Source organism: Zeus faber, assembly GCF_960531495.2.
Source record: "Zeus faber genome assembly, chromosome: 12".
NCBI classification, from domain to species: Eukaryota; Metazoa; Chordata; class Actinopteri; order Zeiformes; family Zeidae; genus Zeus; species Zeus faber.
Window position 1 is genome coordinate 16,737,247 of NC_137196.1, and position 22,781 is coordinate 16,760,027.

General features: G+C 43.8%; 1 protein-coding gene and 1 pseudogene across 2 annotated transcripts; both read left to right on the forward strand.

Annotated features, from left to right (window-relative positions):
* Window positions 1-8,282: 8,282 nt before the first annotated feature.
* LOC307237634 (7-alpha-hydroxycholest-4-en-3-one 12-alpha-hydroxylase-like) lies at window positions 8,283-9,830 on the forward strand (the record flags this gene model as incomplete). The annotated part of the gene is made up of 1 exon (XM_080010392.1): window positions 8,283-9,830. The coding sequence occupies one exon, from the start codon at window positions 8,283-8,285 to the stop codon at window positions 9,828-9,830; it is 1,548 nt and encodes a 515-aa protein (XP_079866518.1).
* Window positions 9,831-13,344: 3,514 nt separating this feature from the next.
* LOC307237635 (7-alpha-hydroxycholest-4-en-3-one 12-alpha-hydroxylase-like) lies at window positions 13,345-22,094 on the forward strand (annotated as a pseudogene). The gene is made up of 3 exons: window positions 13,345-14,386; window positions 21,085-21,318; window positions 21,968-22,094. The product of its transcript is annotated as a 7-alpha-hydroxycholest-4-en-3-one 12-alpha-hydroxylase-like (transcript).
* The last annotated feature ends 687 nt before the right edge of the window (window positions 22,095-22,781 follow it).

The following is a 22,781-nucleotide window of genomic DNA, read 5'->3' on the forward strand; positions in this document are numbered from 1 at the left end:
ATCCACAAACTCTTTTCAATAGACACCTGCATTTACCTACAGTATATGTGCGTACATCTAGTTATAACCTACATGATTGCTTGTTCTCACATATAGGATTACAGTAGTTCTTTTTCTTATATAGCGTTTGCAATTAGTTAGTAAGAGACTAGGCAACGGACTGACTAATCAAGGTATTCGCCTAATTAATGGAGTATTATTAATTCGATTGATCACATGCGGAAAAGCTGATTTGATTTAAATACTGTTGAGTGCTGTGAATATTGGTAAAAAAACTGGTTGGTTTCATTATCTGAGTATGGTTTACCTTGATTGAGGCTGTTTTGAGAGTGAACATTGATGAATATTTTGATAATTGAAGGTAAATGAGTATGATCAGATGTATCAGATCATGAACAAGTGAAGTTGCTTTCATAAGTGGGAAGCTATTGGTCTCCTTTGGGGTTGGAAAATTCAGTCGTTTTTGGTTGAGTGTGATTACACGGTGCTTTATAAATAATTTTTATATAAATCAATTCGAGTTACAATAAAAGAAATGGATAAAATAATTACAAAAGTAATCAATCCTTTTGATGTAGTGCGAAAAAATAATCCTCTTATTAAAGATATTGCAAAAAATCTGGAAAATGGAGCAAGCAGTGGCCTGACATTGAACAACCATGGCCAGCTAAAGGAACTCTTAACCCGGGTGTGATTAAAACAATGCAGGTGCTTGTGTCCACATATAAAGTAAATCAAAATAAAGGAAAAAGAGGAAAGAGACGCACAGAGAAAAAAGACAAACGGAACTTGGCATTCTGCAGCTGTTCGTAAAGGAGTGACAGACATGGTTCGAAGCTGCAAAGGAAAAAAAAAATTGATGGAGAAGATTCCACACCCTTCTCACATACAGCATCTGTAAAGAAGCCCCCGCCTTATGAGAAGGAGGTGAAGTTCACTGATGATTATCCCCAGCTCCAAGTGATGACAACGGAGGGCAACTATCTCTTCAAAGATGAGGATGAGCAAATAATAGAGACAGGTAAGGCTAAAACCACCATAAAGATGTATCAAAGCTCCAACAGTACCAAGAGAAGCGACCATTTGGGAAACAGACAACAAGTCAGAAGCCTGGAAATAGGAGAAGAGAGTGTGAGTGACTCGGACGAAGCTATTGGAGGATACGACCCAGCAGTCAGACGGATGTGGGCTAAAGCAGAGGAAGGAACAAGACCAGGAGACTCTCAGAGAACTCAGCCAAATGCAGTTGTGGATAAGAAGAATGTAGATAAGAAGGCCAAAGAGAAGGTTTATAGATGAGCAGAACAGAAGGAATTGTAGGTAGATAATGCACTGCGGGGCCTGTAAGGGGAGCAGCCGAAAGAAGAGGATGTTGGAATGAGGAACTAAAGGAGCAGCTATGAAGATAAACACTGATGATTATCTTGCTAAAGAGCATGACATTGAGAAAAGTGTGCCACATATGACTTTAATGGTGGCTGAAGGATTTGAGCAGAAGCATGTGCAGATATCATGAAGGACTGATGGTAACTTTGATGGACCGATCGGGGGTTCGCCTGCTAAAAAAATGTACATCGTCCTGTGAAAATATAGAAAATGTGTTTGTTGCAGTTTTGTAGATGAGGTGTCTGAATTAGGGTTCTCAAGAATCAGAGCCCATTGTATAGCGATTGTATGGTACAATTACTAACGTATTTTACTTCTATTTTGTTGCTTCCATGCCATACGGAGAACAACAATAACAACGTGTCTATTTAGAGACCCGTATGAGAAAGGATGTGGAAGAGGCCCCCAGCTAGGATAGATGAGGAAATGTGTAGATTTATGTCTGACAAGTGCTGAACTGTGACCTATGTATTGTGACCAGATGGGCTACATGATCTCTGTACCAGTATAAAGAACAAGGTTCTGCTCCATTTGTCAGACAATACATCTTGCCCCTGTTCTCTCCTGGACCGTCCATGGCAAGTCTGGTTTGATGCTGATCTTTGTAATAGGCCTATAATTTTAATTAAGTCAGCGACAGCGGAGACTCCTTCTTCATCAACACATCCAAATCATCCAGAAACTACATAGAGTCTTGTCATTAAGCATGAGACTTGTTTGAGTAGCTTGAGGGAAGTAACTCTACATAATCAGTCAACTATTGTTATCATAAAAACTAAAAACAATGATTCACTGTATTTAAATAAATGGTATTTAGTTTGTTTTTCCTTTCTGTATCCTAATATTTAAGATTCTTAATAACTTGAAAAAATAAAGAAATATAAAACAGCCATGACATGATTGAGATATTTTTGACTTGTAGGCAAAACTATGTTGATTGGGGTTGTCAATAAAAAAAACAGATCATGTAATTACCATTTCCAAATGGCTGTTCCTGTGTATAATAAAAATGGTATAACTGCTCCCTCCAAGAGGGTGTTACAGCACACCCTTGTGGCAGAAACTCTCTCCTAACTGAAGCATGTCGAGTTTGTTAATACAATATTCCCTATTTGCCGGATCGCCGTTTGAAATAATGTTGGTCGTATTAGTGCGTTTACTTGCAAACTATTGTTCAGACTTTGGTTGAAATTTTTTCAACTGGCATGTTAACACTGTTTGTAATATAGAATTTGTTAAAAAACTGAGCATATTACGATTAAAGGGATACTCCAATTCATTTCAATTTTAATTTGTTTTTCTTCTGTCTTACCAAGATTCAGATCCTGAACTTTGATGGACCGATCGGGGTTCGCCTGCTAAAAAAATCGTCCTGTGAAAATATAGAAAATGTGTTTGTTTCAGCTTTGTAGAGTCTTGTCTTTAAGCAGAGAGAGACTTGTTTTAGTAGTGTGAAGGAAGCAACTCTGAATAATAAGTCGACTACTGTTATCATAAAAACAATGAATCACTGTATGTTAATAAATTGAATTTTTTGTTTTTCCTTTCTGTATCCTAATATTTAACACTCTTAATAACTTGAATAAATAAATATAAAACACCTATGTTAGGCCCACGGCCTCCCAGCACCACTATAGGCCGCTCTTGACCCATCAGCGGCTCTTCCCTTAGGCCTATTTAACACACCTGGGATCAATTACCTTCATCCCCCACACAGTATTTATTCTCCAGCTTCCCAGTCACTCATTGCCAGACCGTAAACTAGCTTACCCAAGTTGTACTGCTACTGGCCGAGTTTCTAGTTCCTAGGTCCTAGTTCCTAGCTCCTAGCGCTTGTTCCAAGTTCCTAGTTTATGTCTCCTTGCTTCGTCTTCCCCTAACCTGCTTGTCTCCTCTTGTCGACCAAGTCTGTCCGTCCCTCTCCATCCAGCCTGGTTCCCTGTCTCTCCACCCGGAACCTGGACCCCTCCTTCCCGGTCATCATCATCCCTGCCCTGCCCTGCTCCTTCCCTACCTGACCGGGTCCCCCCAGCCATCTCCACCGTGTGGTCTAATAAGCATCCTTTGTCTGCCTCCCGTCTCTCTGTGTCATGCGTTTGGGTCCCTCCTAGCTCCGGTCGGAATAGTACTGTCTGGCCAAAAGACATGGACCCAGCCGACACAAAGAGGCTCTGCCGTGCACTGCAGAACCAAGGAGTGTTGCTTGGTCAACATGACCAGGCCCTCCGGGACATCGCAGACCACCTCCGGACCATCTCGGCCACCGTCAGGAGCCTGCAGATTCCACCAACTCCTCCAGCCCTCCCTCCACCATGACTCCCAATGCCCCTCTCATCCCCGGTGAGTCCCACGTTCCTGCTCCAGAGCCGTACAATGGCGAATTCGGCACCTGCCGCACCTTCCTAGTGCAGTGCGAGTTGGTTTTCGAGCAGCAGCCATCGTCATACACCTCCGACGGTGCCTGCATCACATTCCTCATCTCCTGCCAGGCTCTCGCCTGGGGTTCCGCAGTTTGGGATTAGGGGGGCCCCGAGAATCTCTCCTATGATCTGTTCACCCGCGAAATGGGGAGAATCTTCGATCACCCGGTTCGCGGCAAGGAGGCCGCCAGAAGACTCCTCTCCCTCCACCTCCCTTGTCTTCGAGTTCCAGATGCTAACCGCGGAAAGCAGCTGGAATGATGGAGCCCTGCAGGACGTGTTTCAGCGTGCCCTGCCCTTTGTCACCAAGAAGGACAAGACCCTCCGTCCCTGCATTGACTTCAGGGGACTCAATGACATGACGGTCAAGAACAAGTATCCCTTGCCTCTGATGGACTCAGTCTTCGTTCCCATCCGGGGTGCCACCCACTTCACTTAACTTAACCTCCGCAATGCCTACCGCATCCGCGACGGGGATGAATGGAAGACTGCCTTCAACACCCCGCTCGGACACTTTGAATATCTGATAATGCCTTTTGGTCTGTCAAATGCCCAGGCGGTCTTCCAGGCCCTGATTAACGATGTCCTCAAGGACATGCTCAATTTGTTTATCTTTTCCCATCCCTCTTCCACCACGTGAGACATGTACGCCTGCCGCTGCAGCGGCTCCTGGAGAACCCGTCTGTTTCTCAAGGCAGAGAAATGTGTCTTTCATGTTCTTTCCGTTTCCTTTCTAGGATTCATCATTGGCCAAGGAAGGCTGGGGATGGACCCCAAAAAGGTGGCCGCCATGACGGAGTGGCCATCCCCCAACAATAGGAAGCAACTCCAACGCTTCCTCGGTTTTGCAAACTTCTACCGGCGCTTCATCTGAAACTTAAGCTGTATTGCCGCTCCCCTCTCAGCCCTTACCTCCACCACAGTTGGTTTCAAATGGACCCCCGAGGCCATATTCCTCTACCTCAAAAGTCACTTTTCGTCAGCCCCGGCCTTGGCCCAGCCTGACACCACCCTCCAGTTGGTGGAAGAGGTGGACGCTTTGGACATGGGGGTAGGAGCGGTACTGTTTCAACGTTCTCCAACCGATGATAAGCTCCACCCCTGTGCCTTTCTCTCCCACAGGCTCACCCCTAACCCTAACCCTAACCCACCCAACTATGACGTGGGCAACCAGGAATTCCTGGCCGTCAAACTAGCCCTGGCGGAGTGGAGCCACTGGCTTGAGGGAGCAAACCACCCCTTCGCCGTCTGGACACATCATAAGATCCTATATCCGGACAGCGAGGTGGCCCAACTCCCGGCAGGCCAGGTGGGCATTGTTCTTCAGCCTGTTTAACTTCTCTCTATCCTACCACCCAGGCACCAAGAACACCAAGCCTGACACCCTGTCACTCATGTTCACGGCAGAGGAGAATGCTGGGGTTCCAGAACCCATCCTTCCACCCTCTTGTCTTGCCGTCATGCTCACCTGGTAGATCGAGTCTCTTGTCACCTGAGCGCAGGAACACCAGCCCAACCCAGGTACCAGACCCATGAAACCCCTGTTCGTCAGTGACACTGCACACTCCCAGGTTCTGCAGTGGGCCCATGCCTCCCGCCTCAGCTGCCATCCCAGGATCACCCGCACCCTGGCCGTCGTCCGACAGCGCTTCTAGTGGCCAACCCTGCTCCCTGACTCCCGGTCCTTCGTCTCCACCTGTCCCACCTGCGCGGAGGTCCAAGACCTCCACCTGACCCCACTACGGCCTCCTCCGCCCCCTACCCATCCCGACTTGTCCTGGGTCCCACATCACCCTGGACTTTGTCACCGGCCTCCCACCATCCCAGGGCGACACTACCATCCTCACGGGGGTGGACCGCTTTTCTAAGGCGGCTCACTTCCTTGCCCTGCCCAAACTACCATTGGCAAGGGAGACTGCAGGCCTGCTTGTGGCCGAGGTGTTCTGCCGCCACGGCATCCCGGCAGATGTGGTGTCAGACAGAGGTCCCTAATTCACCTTCCAGGTCTGGCATGCCTTCTGTCCGGCACTGGGGGCACAGGTCAGTGTCTCCTCCGGTTTCCACCCCCGGACCAACGGCCAGATGGAGCGGACAAACCAGGGGGTGGAGGCCATGCGCCGCTGCCTGACAACCACCAACCTGCCGTGGGCCGAATACGCCCAAAACACCCTGGTCAAGCCTCCTCCGGCCTGTCACCCTTTCACTGCTCTCTGGGCTACCAACCCCCGCGGTTCCATGCCCAGGAGGCTGAGATCGCCGTACCTTCCGTCCAGGCCCACATCTGTCGCTGCCGGAGGACATGGAAGGGAGCCCCCTCTGCCCAACTCATGGCATCCATTAGGTCCCAGCGGCAGCTGAACCGGCACTGTGCGCCCATACCCACGTACGTCCCCGGACAGATGGTATGGCTCCAGGTCCATTTTTAATCGGCCCGTAGTGTGACATTACGGGCCCATTCTTTTAGTGCAGTTTTTAAGGAAGCTCGTGCTGGACTTCCAAAACTTTGCAAGAAAACTGGTGGTCTGCATGATCAGTCAACTATTAGTATAGTAAAAAATAAAAAACATTTATCACTGTATTGTTATTGTATGCTGAGTGAACCCAGGTGCAGAGAACAAGGCAGAGGCGAGGTGGCAAAAATAGAGCTTTACTCAAAACAAGTACAAAAACTGGGCAAAAACGAATACGAAGTCTCGGGAGCTTGGAACAAGAGCGTTGTCATGAGGTTAGACAAACTCAAGAGTGAGCGCCCAACGACACAAACGACAGGGTCTAAATAGGGACGACCAAACGAGACACAGGTGAAACATATAACCTAATGAGGCAGGGTAATCAGGAACAGAAATAGGTGAAGCAGAGCAACCTTGAAAAGGCAGTACTGGCGGCATCTAGTGGCCGATGCCGGTAGGACCCGGGCGAACCCTGACATGTATTTTTAATGGTATTTTGTTTGTTTTTCTTTTCTGTATGCGAATATTTAAGATTCTTAATAACTTGAATAAACAAACACAAAACAGCCAGGACATTATTAAGATGTTCTAGACTTGGTGGCAAAACTATGTTGATTGGTGTTGTCACAGTAAAAAAAACAGATCATGTAATTATCATTTCCAAATGACTGTTCCTTTAAAAAATAAAAGTGGTACAACCGCTCCCTCCAAGAGGTTGTTACAGCACACCCTTGTGCAGACACTCTCTACTAACTAAAGCATATATAATCATGTTAATACAATATTGGCCTACTTGCCGTAGTTTTATTTTGAATTGTTTAATTTTTCAACCGTCATTTTAACACTGTTTGTAATTTCTCATTCGTTAAAAGGCAAAGCATATTGTGATTCAAGGGATACCCTTTTTTTTTTAATCTATTTTACCCAGATTCAGATGAGAAGTTCAAAGCCAATTTCATCCCCGTGGTATAATGTGGAACACTAAAGCTGCTTTCACACATGCACTCTGTACAATGTCCATAGAATCAGGTCTGGACATTGTCTGGACATGATTATCCAACATTGTCCGGATAATTAGGTCCGGACATTGTCGGGAGTTGCCCTTTCATACATGTAGCACACAACTGGACATTGTGCATGTCGGATATGCTTACACTACCTGGAAATACTCTGTTTGGTTTTGATGAGGGGCGGAGCCTGGGTAGAACGTGCAGGGGGAAGGATGTGACCCAATGACGCTGCTGCGTGTTTGCACACCCAAGATGGCGGACGAGGCTACTGACTTATCTTTTTTGGCGTTGATACTCGATGTATTTGTACGTAATATAAACGAAAGATTAGAAAGGAAAAGAACAGAAAGCAGAAAAGATTACGATGCAGCTACTCTCCGTGCACAAAGATCCGCACGAGGGTAAATAATTGGCGCATGATAGAGATGTCATCAACACACCCACACGCCCACACGCTTGCTGTAAATGCTCCGGACAATTACCTGTTCTGTTCACATACTGGTAAAGTCCAGGAAATGTCCGGTCCAAATGATTCGGACATTTGTGTTCACACATACAGCTCCTCCAGGTAATATACAGATAATATAAGGGTTGCAGTGCATGTGTTAAAGCAGCTCAAAAGGTGTCAACGTTTTCCAGGAGGATCATGTTGTTGTATATGCTAAATAGCAGGACTGAATTTTTTTCCCCTCTTCTGACTGCCTGAGGGGGTTTAACCTCAGGTCTATGCAGGTTTGTGCAGATTTAATCGAAGACAATATTCTTTAATAATACTTTGTTAGATTCCCTAAAACCTTTTGACTTTGGTAAACCCTTCATCAGTATTATGAATATGTTTTATAAAAATGGAACAGTCCTGTTATAGCTTTAAACCTGCCTTTAATCTGATATTGGATGTAGTGCTGAGTTGCTGCAAACCACTCCCATGTCTAAAGGGGCGGATCAATTAGTTTTAGCTGCTGACTGTTTCGTGCTGGAACCTCAATGCCCTATGTGACTGCAACAGGAAAAGAGCTATGGCTTTCCTCATATCCAGCCTACTTGCTGTGCTAGTCTCTCTACTTGGAGGGCTATACTTTTTAGGAGCATTCAGGCAACAACGTCCAGGGGAACCTCCTCTAGACAAAGGTCCAATCCCCTGGCTTGGACATGTTTTGGAGTTTCGCAGGAACACAGCAAAGTTCTTAGAGAGGATGAAGAAAAAACATGGGGACATATTCACAGTGCAGCTTGGAGGGAATTATTTCACCTTCATCGTCGACCCTCATTCTTTTGGTGCAGTTGTTCAGGAAGATTGTGCTAAAATGGACTTCCGAAACTTTGCAAGAAAACTGGTGGAGAGAGTATTTGGTTATAAGGCAGTGAAAAATGAGAAGAAGCTTCTTCAGCTTTCACACAACAAGCATCTAAAAGGTGATGGGTTAGTTTTATTGACAGAAGCCATGATGAATAATTTGCAGAAGCTCATGCTACATAGTATTGGAACAGGAGCAGAACAAAAGTCCTGGATTGAGGACAGACTCTTCATGTACTGCTACAATATTGTTTTTAGGGGAGGCTATCTGTCACTGTTTGGCAATTTGCCTCCTGAAACATCTGGGAGCACCGAGAAGGCCAAAGAGATGGACAGACAACAATCAGACAAACTCTTTACCGAGTTTCGTAAATATGACCAACTCTTCCCAAAATTGGCGTTTGGCGTCCTAACACCCAGGGAGATGATGACAGCAAAGAGGTTAATGAACTTGTTCTGGAATGAACTGTCAGTGCAGAAGCTCAAGACCAAGGACAATGTAAGCGGTTGGGTGACTGACATGTACCAGATGAGGGCAGAGAATGGAGTGAAGGACTTCATGCAAGACCGAGGCATGCTTGCATTGCTGTGGGTATCCCAGGGCAACACAGGGCCTTCTTCATTTTGGCTTCTCCTTCACCTCTTGAAACATCCTGAAGCCATGACAGCTGTCAAGGGCGAGGTCGATAAGGTTGTGAGAGAATCTGGTCAGGAAGTGAGACGTGGTGGCCCTCTCATCAACCTGACCAGGGACATGCTGCAGAAAACACCAATCCTAGACAGTGCTGTGGAGGAGACCCTCCGATTGACTGTTGCTGTGCTTCTTACGAGGGCTGTTCTCCAGGACATGACCCTCAAATTAGCTGACGGCCGTGGGTATGGTCTTCGTGAGGGCGACTTTGTTTCACTCTTCCCATACACTGCTTTTCATATTGACCCAGAAATCCACCCTGATCCACACTCATTCAAGTATGATCGCTTTCTCAACCCGGACGGCAGCAGGAAAACGGATTTTTACAAAGGAGGGAAGAAGCTGAAGAATAGTACAATGCCTTGGGGAGCTGGGATCAGTATGTGTCCTGGTCGTTTCTTTGCCACCAATGAGCTGAAGCAGTTTGTTTTCCTCATGCTATTGTACTTTGAGATGGAACTGAGGAATCCTGATGAGGAAATACCTGATATTGATACCACGCGGTGGGGTCTTGGTGCTATGCATCCCATCAGAGATATGTATTTCAGATACAGACTTAGACTTAATACTTCAAACTGAAAAACCTAATATTTAATCAAATGTTTGTTATATTCAATATAAGTCAGTCTAGGGTTTCCAACTTTCGTGAACTCACTGTGGTTTACTAAAGATGATGAAATATTCTTAAGTGAATGCAATATACTACTGCTGTTAACGACCATCATTAAAGTCTCTCCAGAATTCTGATGGACTGATCGGGGTTTGCGTGCTTTAAAAATGTCCATTGTCCCGTGAAAACATAAAAAAATATTTTTTTTCAGCTTTGTAGAGTCTTGTCATTTAGCATGAGACTTGTTTCAGTAGCTTGAGGGACGCATCTCTGCATAATCAGTCAACTACTGTTTTATTAGAAAATTAAAAAAACATTCATCACTGTATTTTAATTAATGGGATTTTGCTTGTTTTTCCTTTCTGTATCCTAATATTTAAGATTCTTAATAGCTTGAATCAACAAATAAAAGAGGCAAGAAATGATTGCGATGTTTTTGACCTTTCGGAAAAACCATGTTGATTGGGGTTTTCAGTGACAAAAATAAACGGATCATGTAATTACCATTTCCTAAGGCTGTTCATTTGAAAAATAAATATTGTATAACTGCTCCCTCCAAGAGGGTGTTACAGCACACCCTTTGGGCAGACATTCACTACTGACTAAAGCATGAATAGCTTGTAATTACAATACTTTTGCCCGCCCACCATTTTGAAATATCATTAGCCATCAGTGGCTAATGATATTTAGCCACTTTACTTGCAGGCTATTGTTTGGATTTTGATGGCAATTTTGTTATGTATTTCAACTGTCAAGTTAACGCTGTGATTGTAATATATCATTTGTAAAAAACAGCATCTTACTTTTAAAGGGATACTCCAATTAATTTCAATGTTAATTTTTTGTTGTCAATCTTACCAAGATTCAGACGAGATGGTCAAATCCAATTTCATCCCGGTGTTCTAATGTGGAACACTAAAGCAGCTTTCACACATGCACTCCGGACAATGTCCGGATAATCAGGTCTGGACATACACATTAGGCTTTAAACTTCAAACGGAAAAACATAATTGTGGCAGGCGAGGGGGCGTGGTTCAGCCAGGGTCTGGGGGTTACAGTACTGGCTTCGTCCTGTTCTGACTCGGCCGATCAGCCTGCTGGCGCTGATTGGTCTGAATCTTATGTGTTGTTTGTGTTGCAGTGACAATTGCGTGGTGCAGGATCCAAGAGCCTGCGGACCACATCGCGTAACACACACTGATGCACACGAAGATCTCTGCTGCCCACCCTATAACCCGCAGACCCTGGCTTAACCACGTCACCTTGTCTGCCATGATGGTATTTACTCAAATTTTAGTTATATCAATATAAGTCATGTTTTGTTTTTTTATGTTTATTTAATTTTTTTTAATACTTTGCTACTAAATACTACATTTCTTTAGTGAATGCAATATGGCACTGTAGCTTTAACGTTAATCATTAAAGCCTCCCCAGAATTCATTCTTTCATCACTGTATTTTAATAAATGGTATTTTGTTTGTTTTTCCATTCTGTATCCTAATATTCAAGATTCTTAAAAACTTGAATAAACAAATATAAAACAGCCAGGATATGATTAAGATGTCCTTGACTTGGACACTCTCTACTTACTAAAGCATATAATCTTGTTAATACAGCATTGGCCTACTTGCCCGTCCGCCATTTTGAAATATCGTTAGTCATCAGTGCGTTTACTTGCACAATTATTGTTCAGATTTTGGTGGAAATTGTTTAATTTTTCCACCGTCATCTTAACACTTTGTAATATCTCAATCATAAAAAAGCAGCATATAATGATTAAAGGGATACCCTGATTTGTTTTTCGTCTATCTTACCCAGATTCAGACGAGAAGCTCAAAGCCAATTTCATCCCCATGGTATAATGTGGAACACTAGAGCTGCTTTCCAACATGCACTCTGTACAATGTCAGTAAAATCAGGTCTGGACATTGTCCGGACCTGATTATCCAACATAATTAGGTCCGGACATTGTCGGGAGTTGCCCTTTCGTACATGTAGCACACAACTGGACATTGTGGTGTCAGATGTGCTTACACTACCTGGTTGGTTTGGAAGAGGGGCAGGGTCTGGGTAGAGCATGCAGGGGGCAGGATGTGACCCAATGACGCTGTGGCGTGTTAGCACACCCAAGATGGCGGACGAGGCTACCGACTTAAACATAATTCTGCTCAATATTAATTTTCTCTCATTGTAAAAAGCAGGTCAAATCGGGTCCATCCAACTTGCTGTGCTAGTCTCTATACTTGGATGGCTATACTTTTTAGGAGCATTCAGGGTCCAGGAAAACCTCCTTTGAACAAAGGCCCAAAGGCACTCTCTACAATGTCCATATAATCAGGCCTGGACAATGTTGGGAGTTGCCTTTTCATACATGTAGCACACAACTGGACATTGTGCGTGTCGGATGTGCTTAGACTACCTGGATATACTCTGTTTGGTTTTGATGACGGGCTGAGCCTGGGTAGAGCGTGCAGGGGACAGGATGTGACCAAATTACACTGCTGCGTGTTAGCACTTCCAAGATGGCGGACGAGGCTACCAACTTATCTTTTTTGACGTTGATAGTGTGGAAGAAATTCTTATGCAATGAGCAGTGATGTTAATCTGCCCGCTACAAGAAAACAAAAACTGAGAATATTCAAGATTATTTATTGACATGGTTCATTTTTAACACTTACTTACACAACACCTCCTGACGTTGAATACAATGCAAACATGTCAATATCTGCTCAGGGTTCATTTCTGTCACTTTATCCTGCATTCTCTTCAAAAGTCCAACATTTCTCCCCGTCAGATTTGGACAACCATCTCTTGTCACACCTGTCAGCTTGTCCCATTTCAGTCCCTACTTGTCCAAACATACATTTACCTCCGGGAACAAATCACTCCCAGTTGTTGTCCCTTTCATTGACTGCATGGCTGCCAGCTCCTCCGTGTTTTTAAAGTCTGTAGTTTTCCCAGATAAGAAGATGAGTAGCTGGACAGCTGCATGTACATCGCAGCTCTCATCCAAAGCCAGGGAAAAATATTCAAAGTTGACTGCTCTGTTCTTCAGCTGAAGCTCCAGATTTCCTGCGATGTCCTCGGCACTCTTCATTACAGTGCGTCAGGAGAGGGGCACGTTCTCAAATTTTTTTCTCCGGGCATATTGGTGCTGCAGAGTCCAACAAACACTCCTTTAATAAGCTCTCCGTCACAAAACGGTTTACTTTTGCAAGCGATTTTGTGCGATAGGATGAAGAAAAAACATGGGGGCATATTTACAGTTCAGCTTGGAGGGAATTACTTCACCTTCCTCATGGACCCTCATTCTTATGGTGCAGTTGTTATGGAAGCCTGTGCTAAATTGGACTTCTAAAACTTTGCAAGAAAACTGGTGGAGCATTTTGTTATAAGGCTGTGAAAAATGAGAAGAAGCTTCTTTAGCTTTCATTCAACAAGCATCTAACAGTTAACAAGCTAGTTTTATTGACAGAAGCCATGATGAAAAATTTGCAGAAGCTCATGCTACACAGTATTGGAACAGGAGCAGAACAAAAGACCTGGATCGAAGACGGACTCTTCATGTTCTGCTATAATATCATTTTTAAAGGAGGCTATCTGTCACCGTTTGGCAATGTGCCGCCTGAAACACCTGGGAGCACCAAGAAGACCAAAGAGATTGACAGACAACAATCAAGCCAACTATTTACTGAGTTTCGTAAATATGACCAACTCTTCCCAAAACTGATGTTTGGCGTCCTGACACCCAGGGGGATGATGACGGCAACGAGGTTAATGAAGCTGCTCTGGAATGAACTGTCAGTGCAGAAGATCAAGACTAAGGACAATGTAAGCGGTTGGGTGACTGACATGTACTAAATGAGGCCAGAGATTGGAGTGAAGGATTCATGCAAGAATGATGTATGTTTGTATTAGTGTGGGCATCCCAGGGCAACACAGGGCCTTCTTCATTTTTGCTTCTCCTTTACCTCTTGAAACATCCTGAAGCCATGACAGCTGTCAAGGACGAGGTCAATAAGGTTGTGAGAGAATCTGGTCAGGAAGTGAGATGTGGTGGCCCTCTCATCAACCTGACCAGGGACATGCTGCAGAAGACACCAATCCTAGACAGTGCTGTGGAGGAGACCCTCCATTTGACTGTTGCTCCGGTTCTTACAAGGGCTGTACTCCAGGGCATGACCCTCAAAATGGCTGAGGACTGTGGATATGTATTTTGTGAGGGAAACTTTGTTTCACTCTTCCCATACACTGCTTTTTATATTGACCCAGAAATCCACCTTGATCCACACTCATTCAAATATGATCGCTTTCTCAACCCGGACGGCAGCAGGAAAACTGATTTTTACAAAGGAGGGAAGAAGCTGAAGTCAAGCACAATGCCTTGGGGAGCTGGGATCAGTATGTGTCCTGGACGTTTCTTTGCATCCAATAACCTAAAGAACTTTGTTTTCCTCATGCTATTGTACTTTGACATGGAACTGAAGAATCCTGATCAGGAAATGCTTGATATTGATACCACACGGTGGGGTCTTGGTACTATGCGTCCCATCAGAGATATGTATTTCAGATACAGACTTGGACTTTAAACATCAAACTAAAAAAACATAATATTTTATGAAATTTACGTTATATTCAATAGAAGCTCATGTTTTGATTATGTTTATATTTTGTATTCCAATCTATGGTTTCCAACTTTCGTCAACTCACTGTGGTTTACTAAAGATGACCAAACATATTTTAAGTGAACGCAATATGCTATTGTAGATTTTCACGACAATCATTAAAAAGTCTCTCCAGAATTTTGATGGAACGATCGGGGTTCGTCGGTTGAAAAAATGTCAATTGTCCTCTAGAAAATATCGAAAAATATAGAAAATGTGTTTGTTTCAGCTTTGTAGAGTCTTGTCATTTAGCATGAAACTTGTTTGAGTAGCTGGAGGGAAGCATCTCTGCAACTTTCAACTACTGTTTTATTAGAAAATAAAAAAACATTTATCACTGTATTTTAATAAATGGGATTTTGTTCGTTTTTCATTTCTGTATCCTAATATTTAAGATTCATAATAACATGAATAAACAAATATAAAACAGCCAGGACATGATTAAGATGTTCTTGACTTGGAGGCAAAACTATGTTGATTAAGGTTGTCAGTGACAAAAAAAACCCCAAAAAAACGGATCATGTAATTACCATTTCCTAAGGTTTCTTTGAAAAATAAAAAATGGTATAACTGCTCCTTCCAAGAGGATGTTACAGCACACCCTTGTGGCAGACTCTCTACTGACTAAAGCATGTCCAGCTTGTGAGTAAGTACAATTTTGGCCTTTAGCCATTTTGAAATATCATTAGCAATCAGTGCGTTTACTAAGCTATTGTTCAGATTTTGGTGGCAATTTTGTTATGTTTTTCAACTGTCATGTTAACACTGTGTTTGTAATAAATCATTTATAAAAAAACAGCATCCAAGGATTACAGGGATACTCCAATTCATTTCAAATATTATTTTTTCTTGTCTATCTTAAAAATTCAGATGAGAAGGTCAAATCCAATTTCATCCCGATGTTCTAATGTGGAACACTAAAGCTGCTTTCACACATGCAGGTCTGGACACTTGCTGTAGTCTACCAAAGATGACCAAACATTTCGTAAGTGAATGCAATATGCGACTGTAGCTTAAAACGGCAATCATTAGACTGTCTCCCCAGAATTTTGATGGACCAATCGGGATTCACCGACTGGAAAAATGTTCATTGTTCTGTGAAAATATAGAAAATGTGTTTGTTTCAGCTTTGTTCAGTGTTAGCATTAAGCATGAGACTTGTTTGAGGAGTGTGAGGGAGTCAACTCTGCATAATCAGTCAACTATTGTTATAATAAAAATTATAATGATTCATCACTGTATTTTAATAAATGGTATTTTGTTTGATTTTCCTTTCTGCTTCCTAATATTTAAGATACTTAGAAACTTGAATAAATAAATATAATATACCTATGACATTTTTAAGACATTTTTGACTCAGTACAAAAAACAAATCATGTAATTACCATTTCTTAATGGCTGTTCCTGTTCCTGTCCATAGCCCTTAGTGCAATAGCTCACCTCACCTCACCTCACCTCACCTCACAGACTGAAAACAAGCTGTAGCGGCAGGCGGCAGCCGTTGCCAGGTACCTGTAGCAGTGTGTGTGTGTGTGTGTGTGTGTGTGTGTGTGTGTGTGTGTGTGTGTGTGTGTGTGTGTGTGTGTGTGTGTGTGTGTGTGTGTGTGTGTGTGTGTGTGTGTGTGTGCGCGTGTGTGTGTGTGCATGTGTGTGAGAGAGTCTTCATGTTCTCTGTGCACTTATCCAGCTCCAGTCCCTGGTGTCATTTAACTACAAATAAAATGACAACTTTACGATAATTCGACTTCAAACAAAATTGAATGCAGACTTTTATTATCAGACCAACTTTCGATAAACTTTGATTGTTGTCAATTGTACTGTTAAATTGGTTATATTTGTGTGTGTGTGTGTATATGTATATATATATATATACAGTATATATATGTGTGTGTGTGTGTGTGTATATATATATATATAAATATATATTTTAAGTATAGCGGTAGTAGGGATGGCATGTGGCTGACGTGCCCTTCACAATGTCAACATGGTCTGTTACATCACAAGTTCTAATAGTTTGTCTGAGGGTTAAGAAGGGGTAGTAAAAGTATCCAAATTCTATCAAGAGGCTCTTACGGGGTGGAAACTGTTATTAAGATAACTTTTCTCCACATAACTCCATCATATGGAACAATGAATGTATTACGAAAAGGAACAAGTCGCTTTACTCACAAAAATTGGGTTGACAGGAACATCTTCTTCCTAAAGGACTTATTTGACTCATATAGTCATCTACTTAACTATGAAGCTTTTCTTAAGGAACAAGCATTCCCCATCAAGTTTAAAGAATTAAGCATAGAACTAAAACTGGTAATAAAACACTGGTATATTAGAATTAATGAAAAGCTATAACATACACCCTGTGGAAAATCCTTTTGTAAATGTAATTTTACAGAAATTAACTGATACAAGGCCTGGCTTTTTCCCTTTTGATTCTTCATCACAAACAAAATCAAGCGAAATACATCTGAACATATTACAGAACATTTTCAACAATGATGCATGACGTGGTCCATGAGATGTTGAAAGGTCACGGGGGCACCAAACAACCCGAATGGAAGCACGAGAAACTGGTTAAGGCCTTGCTGAGTGGAGAAGGCCGATTTTTCCTCAGACTGCTGGGACAAGGGAATCTGCCAGTGGCCCTTGGTTAAATTCAGCAACATAAAAAACAAGCCATGCCTAACCACTCGAGAAGCTCGTTGACGCGGGGCATCGAGTAGGCATCGAAGTAACCTATGCAGAACCGCACCGACCCATCAGGCTTACCCACTAGCACGATGGGGCGGAACCATTCACTCATAGATTCTCTTTTACCCCAATGTCCAGCATGGCCTCTAATTCTGCCTGCACAATTTTGGGTTTGTGTTCGGGCAGGCGATACAGTCGGGAGCGCACCTTAACCCCTGGGTTTGTCTCCACATGGTGGAGAATGAGGGGCTTATGGCTGGGCAGGGGAGAGAACACGTCAGCAAACCGCCGCTGCAACGTCCACGCTCTGGCTGGGAGAGAGATAACTCACTTAAAAGGGTTGTGGTGCGATCGGCCGATTTTTTTAACCTTCGGCACCAACTCTTCCCACTCAATTATCACTGTGGCCAGCACTACAGGCACACCTTCCCTACATTATTTTAGAAGGTTCAGGTGGTACATTTGGGCAGACCCCCACTTGTCTGTGCATTTGACTTCATAATCGACCTCACCCACACGTCGTGTGACCACGAAGGGCCCTTGCCACTTCACCAGTAATTTTGAGCTAGACGTAGGGAGAACACCTTGTCTCCCGGTGACAATTGTCTTAACCCAGCCCCCCTGTTGTACAGGCGGCACTGACGTTCCTTGGCCTGGAATAAGTTCTCCCGTGACTCCTGCCCTAACGCGTGTAGCTTTGCTCTCAAGTCCAGGGTTTAGTGGACCTAGTTTTTACTGGTGCTACGACCTTCCTCCCAGTTTTCCTTAATCAGGTCCAGCTGCCCACAAGGTCACCTGCCAAACAGTAGCTCAAAGGGGGAAAACCCTGTGCAGGACTGGGGAACCTCCAGCACCGCGAACAACAAGGGGTTTCAGGCATGTGGGGGGGGTGGTGGCTCAGGCGGTAGAGCTGGTGGTCTAGTGATCTAAAGGTTGCTAGTTCGTTCCCAGGCTCCTCCTGAGCATGCTGTAGTGTCCTTGAGCAAGACACTTAACCCCTAATTGCTCCTGATGGCTGCGTCCGTCGGTGTTTGAACAATTGTAAGTCGCTTTGGATAAAAGCGTCTGCGAAATGTAATGTAATGTAATGTAATGTGTCTCAATTCTGGCTGTCATCGTGGACGAACTTCCGGATCATGTTTTTAAATGTTTTGTAAAAGTGCTCGACCAGACCGTCAGTCTGACGGTGGTAATAAATCATTTGTAAAAAACAGCATCCAAGGATTACAGGGATACTCCAATTCATTTCAATTATTATTTTTTCTTGTCTATCTTAAAAATTCAGATGAGAAGGTCAAATCCAATTTCATCCCGATGTTCTAATGTGGAACACTAAAGCTGCTTTCACACATGCAGGTCTGGACACTTGCTGTAGTCTACCAAAGATGACCAAACATTTTGTAAGTGAATGCAATATGCGACTGTAGCTTAAAACGGCAATCATTAGACTGTCTCCCCAGAATTTTGATGGACCGATCGGGATTCACCGACTGGAAAAATGTTCATTGTTCTGTGAAAATATAGAAAATGTGTTTGTTTCAGCTTTGTTCAGTGTTAGCATTAAGCATGAGACTTGTTTGAGGAGTGTGAGGGAGTCAACTCTGCATAATCAGTCAACTATTGTTATAATAAAAATTATAATGATTCATCACTGTATTTTAATAAATGGTATTTTGTTTGATTTTCCTTTCTGCTTCCTAATATTTAAGATACTTAGAAACTTGAATAAATAAATATAATATACCTATGACATTTTTAAGACATTTTTGACTCAGTACAAAAAACAAATCATGTAATTACCATTTCTTAATGGCTGTTCCTGTTCCTGTCCATAGCCCTTAGTGCAATAGCTCACCTCACCTCACCTCACCTCACAGACTGAAAACAAGCTGTAGCGGCAGGCGGCAGCCGTTGCCAGGTACCTGTAGCAGTGTGTGTGTGTGTGTGTGTGTGTGTGTGTGTGTGTGTGTGTGTGTGTGTGTGTGTGTGTGTGTGTGTGTGTGTGTGTGTGTGTGTGTGTGTGTGTGTGTGTGTGTGCGCGTGTGTGTGTGTGCATGTGTGTGAGAGAGTCTTCATGTTCTCTGTGCACTTATCCAGCTCCAGTCCCTGGTGTCATTTAACTACAAATAAAATGACAACTTTACGATAATTCGACTTCAAACAAAATTGAATGCAGACTTTTATTATCAGACCAACTTTCGATAAACTTTGATTGTTGTCAATTGTACTGTTAAATTGGTTATATTTGTGTGTGTGTGTGTATATGTATATATATATATATACAGTATATATATGTGTGTGTGTGTGTGTGTATATATATATATATAAATATATATTTTAAGTATAGCGGTAGTAGGGATGGCATGTGGCTGACGTGCCCTTCACAATGTCAACATGGTCTGTTACATCACAAGTTCTAATAGTTTGTCTGAGGGTTAAGAAGGGGTAGTAAAAGTATCCAAATTCTATCAAGAGGCTCTTACGGGGTGGAAACTGTTATTAAGATAACTTTTCTCCACATAACTCCATCATATGGAACAATGAATGTATTACGAAAAGGAACAAGTCGCTTTACTCACAAAAATTGGGTTGACAGGAACATCTTCTTCCTAAAGGACTTATTTGACTCTTATAGTCATCTACTTAACTATGAAGCTTTTCTTAAGGAACAAGCATTCCCCATCAAGTTTAAAGAATTAAGCATAGAACTAAAACTGGTAATAAAACACTGGTATATTAGAATTAATGAAAAGCTATAACATACACCCTGTGGAAAATCCTTTTGTAAATGTAATTTTACAGAAATTAACTGATACAAGGCCTGGCTTTTTCCCTTTTGATTCTTCATCACAAACAAAATCAAGCGAAATACATCTGAACATATTACAGAACATTTTCAACAATGATGCATGACGTGGTCCATGAGATGTTGAAAGGTCACGGGGGCACCAAACAACCCGAATGGAAGCACGAGAAACTGGTTAAGGCCTTGCTGAGTGGAGAAGGCCGATTTTTCCTCAGACTGCTGGGACAAGGGAATCTGCCAGTGGCCCTTGGTTAAATTCAGCAACATAAAAAACAAGCCATGCCTAACCACTCGAGAAGCTCGTTGACGCGGGGCATCGAGTAGGCATCGAAGTAACCTATGCAGAACCGCACCGACCCATCAGGCTTACCCACTAGCACGATGGGGCGGAACCATTCACTCATAGATTCTCTTTTACCCCAATGTCCAGCATGGCCTCTAATTCTGCCTGCACAATTTTGGGTTTGTGTTCGGGCAGGCGATACAGTCGGGAGCGCACCTTAACCCCTGGGTTTGTCTCCACATGGTGGAGAATGAGGGGCTTATGGCTGGGCAGGGGAGAGAACACGTCAGCAAACCGCCGCTGCAACGTCCACGCTCTGGCTGGGAGAGAGATAACTCACTTAAAAGGGTTGTGGTGCGATCGGCCGATTTTTTTAACCTTCGGCACCAACTCTTCCCACTCAATTATCACTGTGGCCAGCACTACAGGCACACCTTCCCTACATTATTTTAGAAGGTTCAGGTGGTACATTTGGGCAGACCCCCACTTGTCTGTGCATTTGACTTCATAATCGACCTCACCCACACGTCGTGTGACCACGAAGGGCCCTTGCCACTTCACCAGTAATTTTGAGCTAGACGTAGGGAGAACACCTTGTCTCCCGGTGACAATTGTCTTAACCCAGCCCCCCTGTTGTACAGGCGGCACTGACGTTCCTTGGCCTGGAATAAGTTCTCCCGTGACTCCTGCCCTAACGCGTGTAGCTTTGCTCTCAAGTCCAGGGTTTAGTGGACCTAGTTTTTACTGGTGCTACGACCTTCCTCCCAGTTTTCCTTAATCAGGTCCAGCTGCCCACAAGGTCACCTGCCAAACAGTAGCTCAAGGGGGGAAAACCCTGTGCAGGACTGGGGAACCTCCAGCACCGCGAACAACAAGGGGTTTCAGGCATGTGTCTCAATTCTGGCTGTCATCGTGGACAAACTTCCGGATCATGTATTTAAATGTTTTGTAAAAGTGCTCGACCAGACCGTCAGTCTGACGGTGGTGAACACAGGTCAGAATGGAGCGGACAGCCAGTAACCTGTACAGTTCGCGCAGTGTGTGTGATATAAACAAAGTGCCCTGGTCAGTGAGGATGTCCTTCGGAATCCCAACCCGGAAGATGCCCTGAAACAGCGTCTGCACAACATTTTCAGCTGTAATACTGCGCAGCTGCACTGCTTGGGGGTATTGGGTTGAGAAGAACAGTAGGACCAACACAAATCAATAGCCCTGAGCACTGCCTCTAATGGCCCCATGAGATCCATAGCGATTCTCCAGAATGGCATCTCGCCTAAGGGGAAGTGCCTCAATGGCGCTCTGGGAATAGCCGGTGGATTCACCAGCTGACACTCGGGACAGGCAACACCACACAGCTGCAAGTCCGCCCAGACGCCCGGCCAGTAGAAATGGGCCATTATCCACTGTAATGTTTTTTGTGTCCTAAGTGACAGGCCATCGGGTTATAATGAGGCGCCTGGAAGACTAAATCCGACGGCTTTTAGGAAATAACAATTGGATTATCTCTTCTCCTGACTGAGCATCACGATTCACTTTATATATTCTATCCCTAATCACCGCAAAATACGGGTAAGTGAGCGCAGGGCCTGGGCGCTCCAACACGCCATTGATTTTATTTACCCGCTCTAAGGCCCTGCGAAGTGTATTGTTCCGCGACTATTCCAGAGAAACGGCTGTGGGGTCAGGAGCGGAGGAGTCCCCACTGGGGTCTTCCCCGGCCCTATTTGTCTCTTCCACGGATGATTTTCCGCTGGAGCTATTGCAGGAGGTGTCCCTTACCCTGACGGGGTAGTTAAAATTGATGGTGTGTTGATGCGCCTAAATGACGGGCGCATTCACCCATATTTTTCGCTCGATTAGGGACAGATTGTAACGAGTGACCCGTGACACTCAGTCGGGAGGGGAAATAACCCAGTTGTTAGTTCCCAAGCCTGCCGGAAGATGTTCTTCTAGGCGGCTCACCATAACCTGATGGCGGGGCACCCTACCTACCTCATCCCCCAGACACTGGATTCATAGTGCCCCTCCCTCACCTAGATCCAATTATGTATGTAGCCACCACACCTCTTTTCCCCAAGAAATTCATTAGCCTCTCATTGACCATCCATCAATTTACACATATTTGAGGTCAAGGCAATAGGCCTGTAGTTTGTTGGCTTACTGGCATTCTTCCCAGGTTTCCTTATCGGAATAACTACCGCTTCTTTCCAGCTTTCTGGGATAACTCCTTCATCCCATTATATCTATGTGACATAGTTTATCTTTCCCTGGTGCAGTCTTCCCAGTTTAAGCGAGCACCTTACTTAATTCTCTCATGTTAAATGGGACATTTTGTTCTTCCTCAGTGCTTTACTTTCTCCTTAGTGCCTGTTTTGTATTCAGATTTGATTCTTCCATCCTCAGATAAATTATGGGAACTGTGTACTGTGATTAAAGCATTCACCATCATGTCTGCCTTTTTCCTAGTTGTAACTGCAAT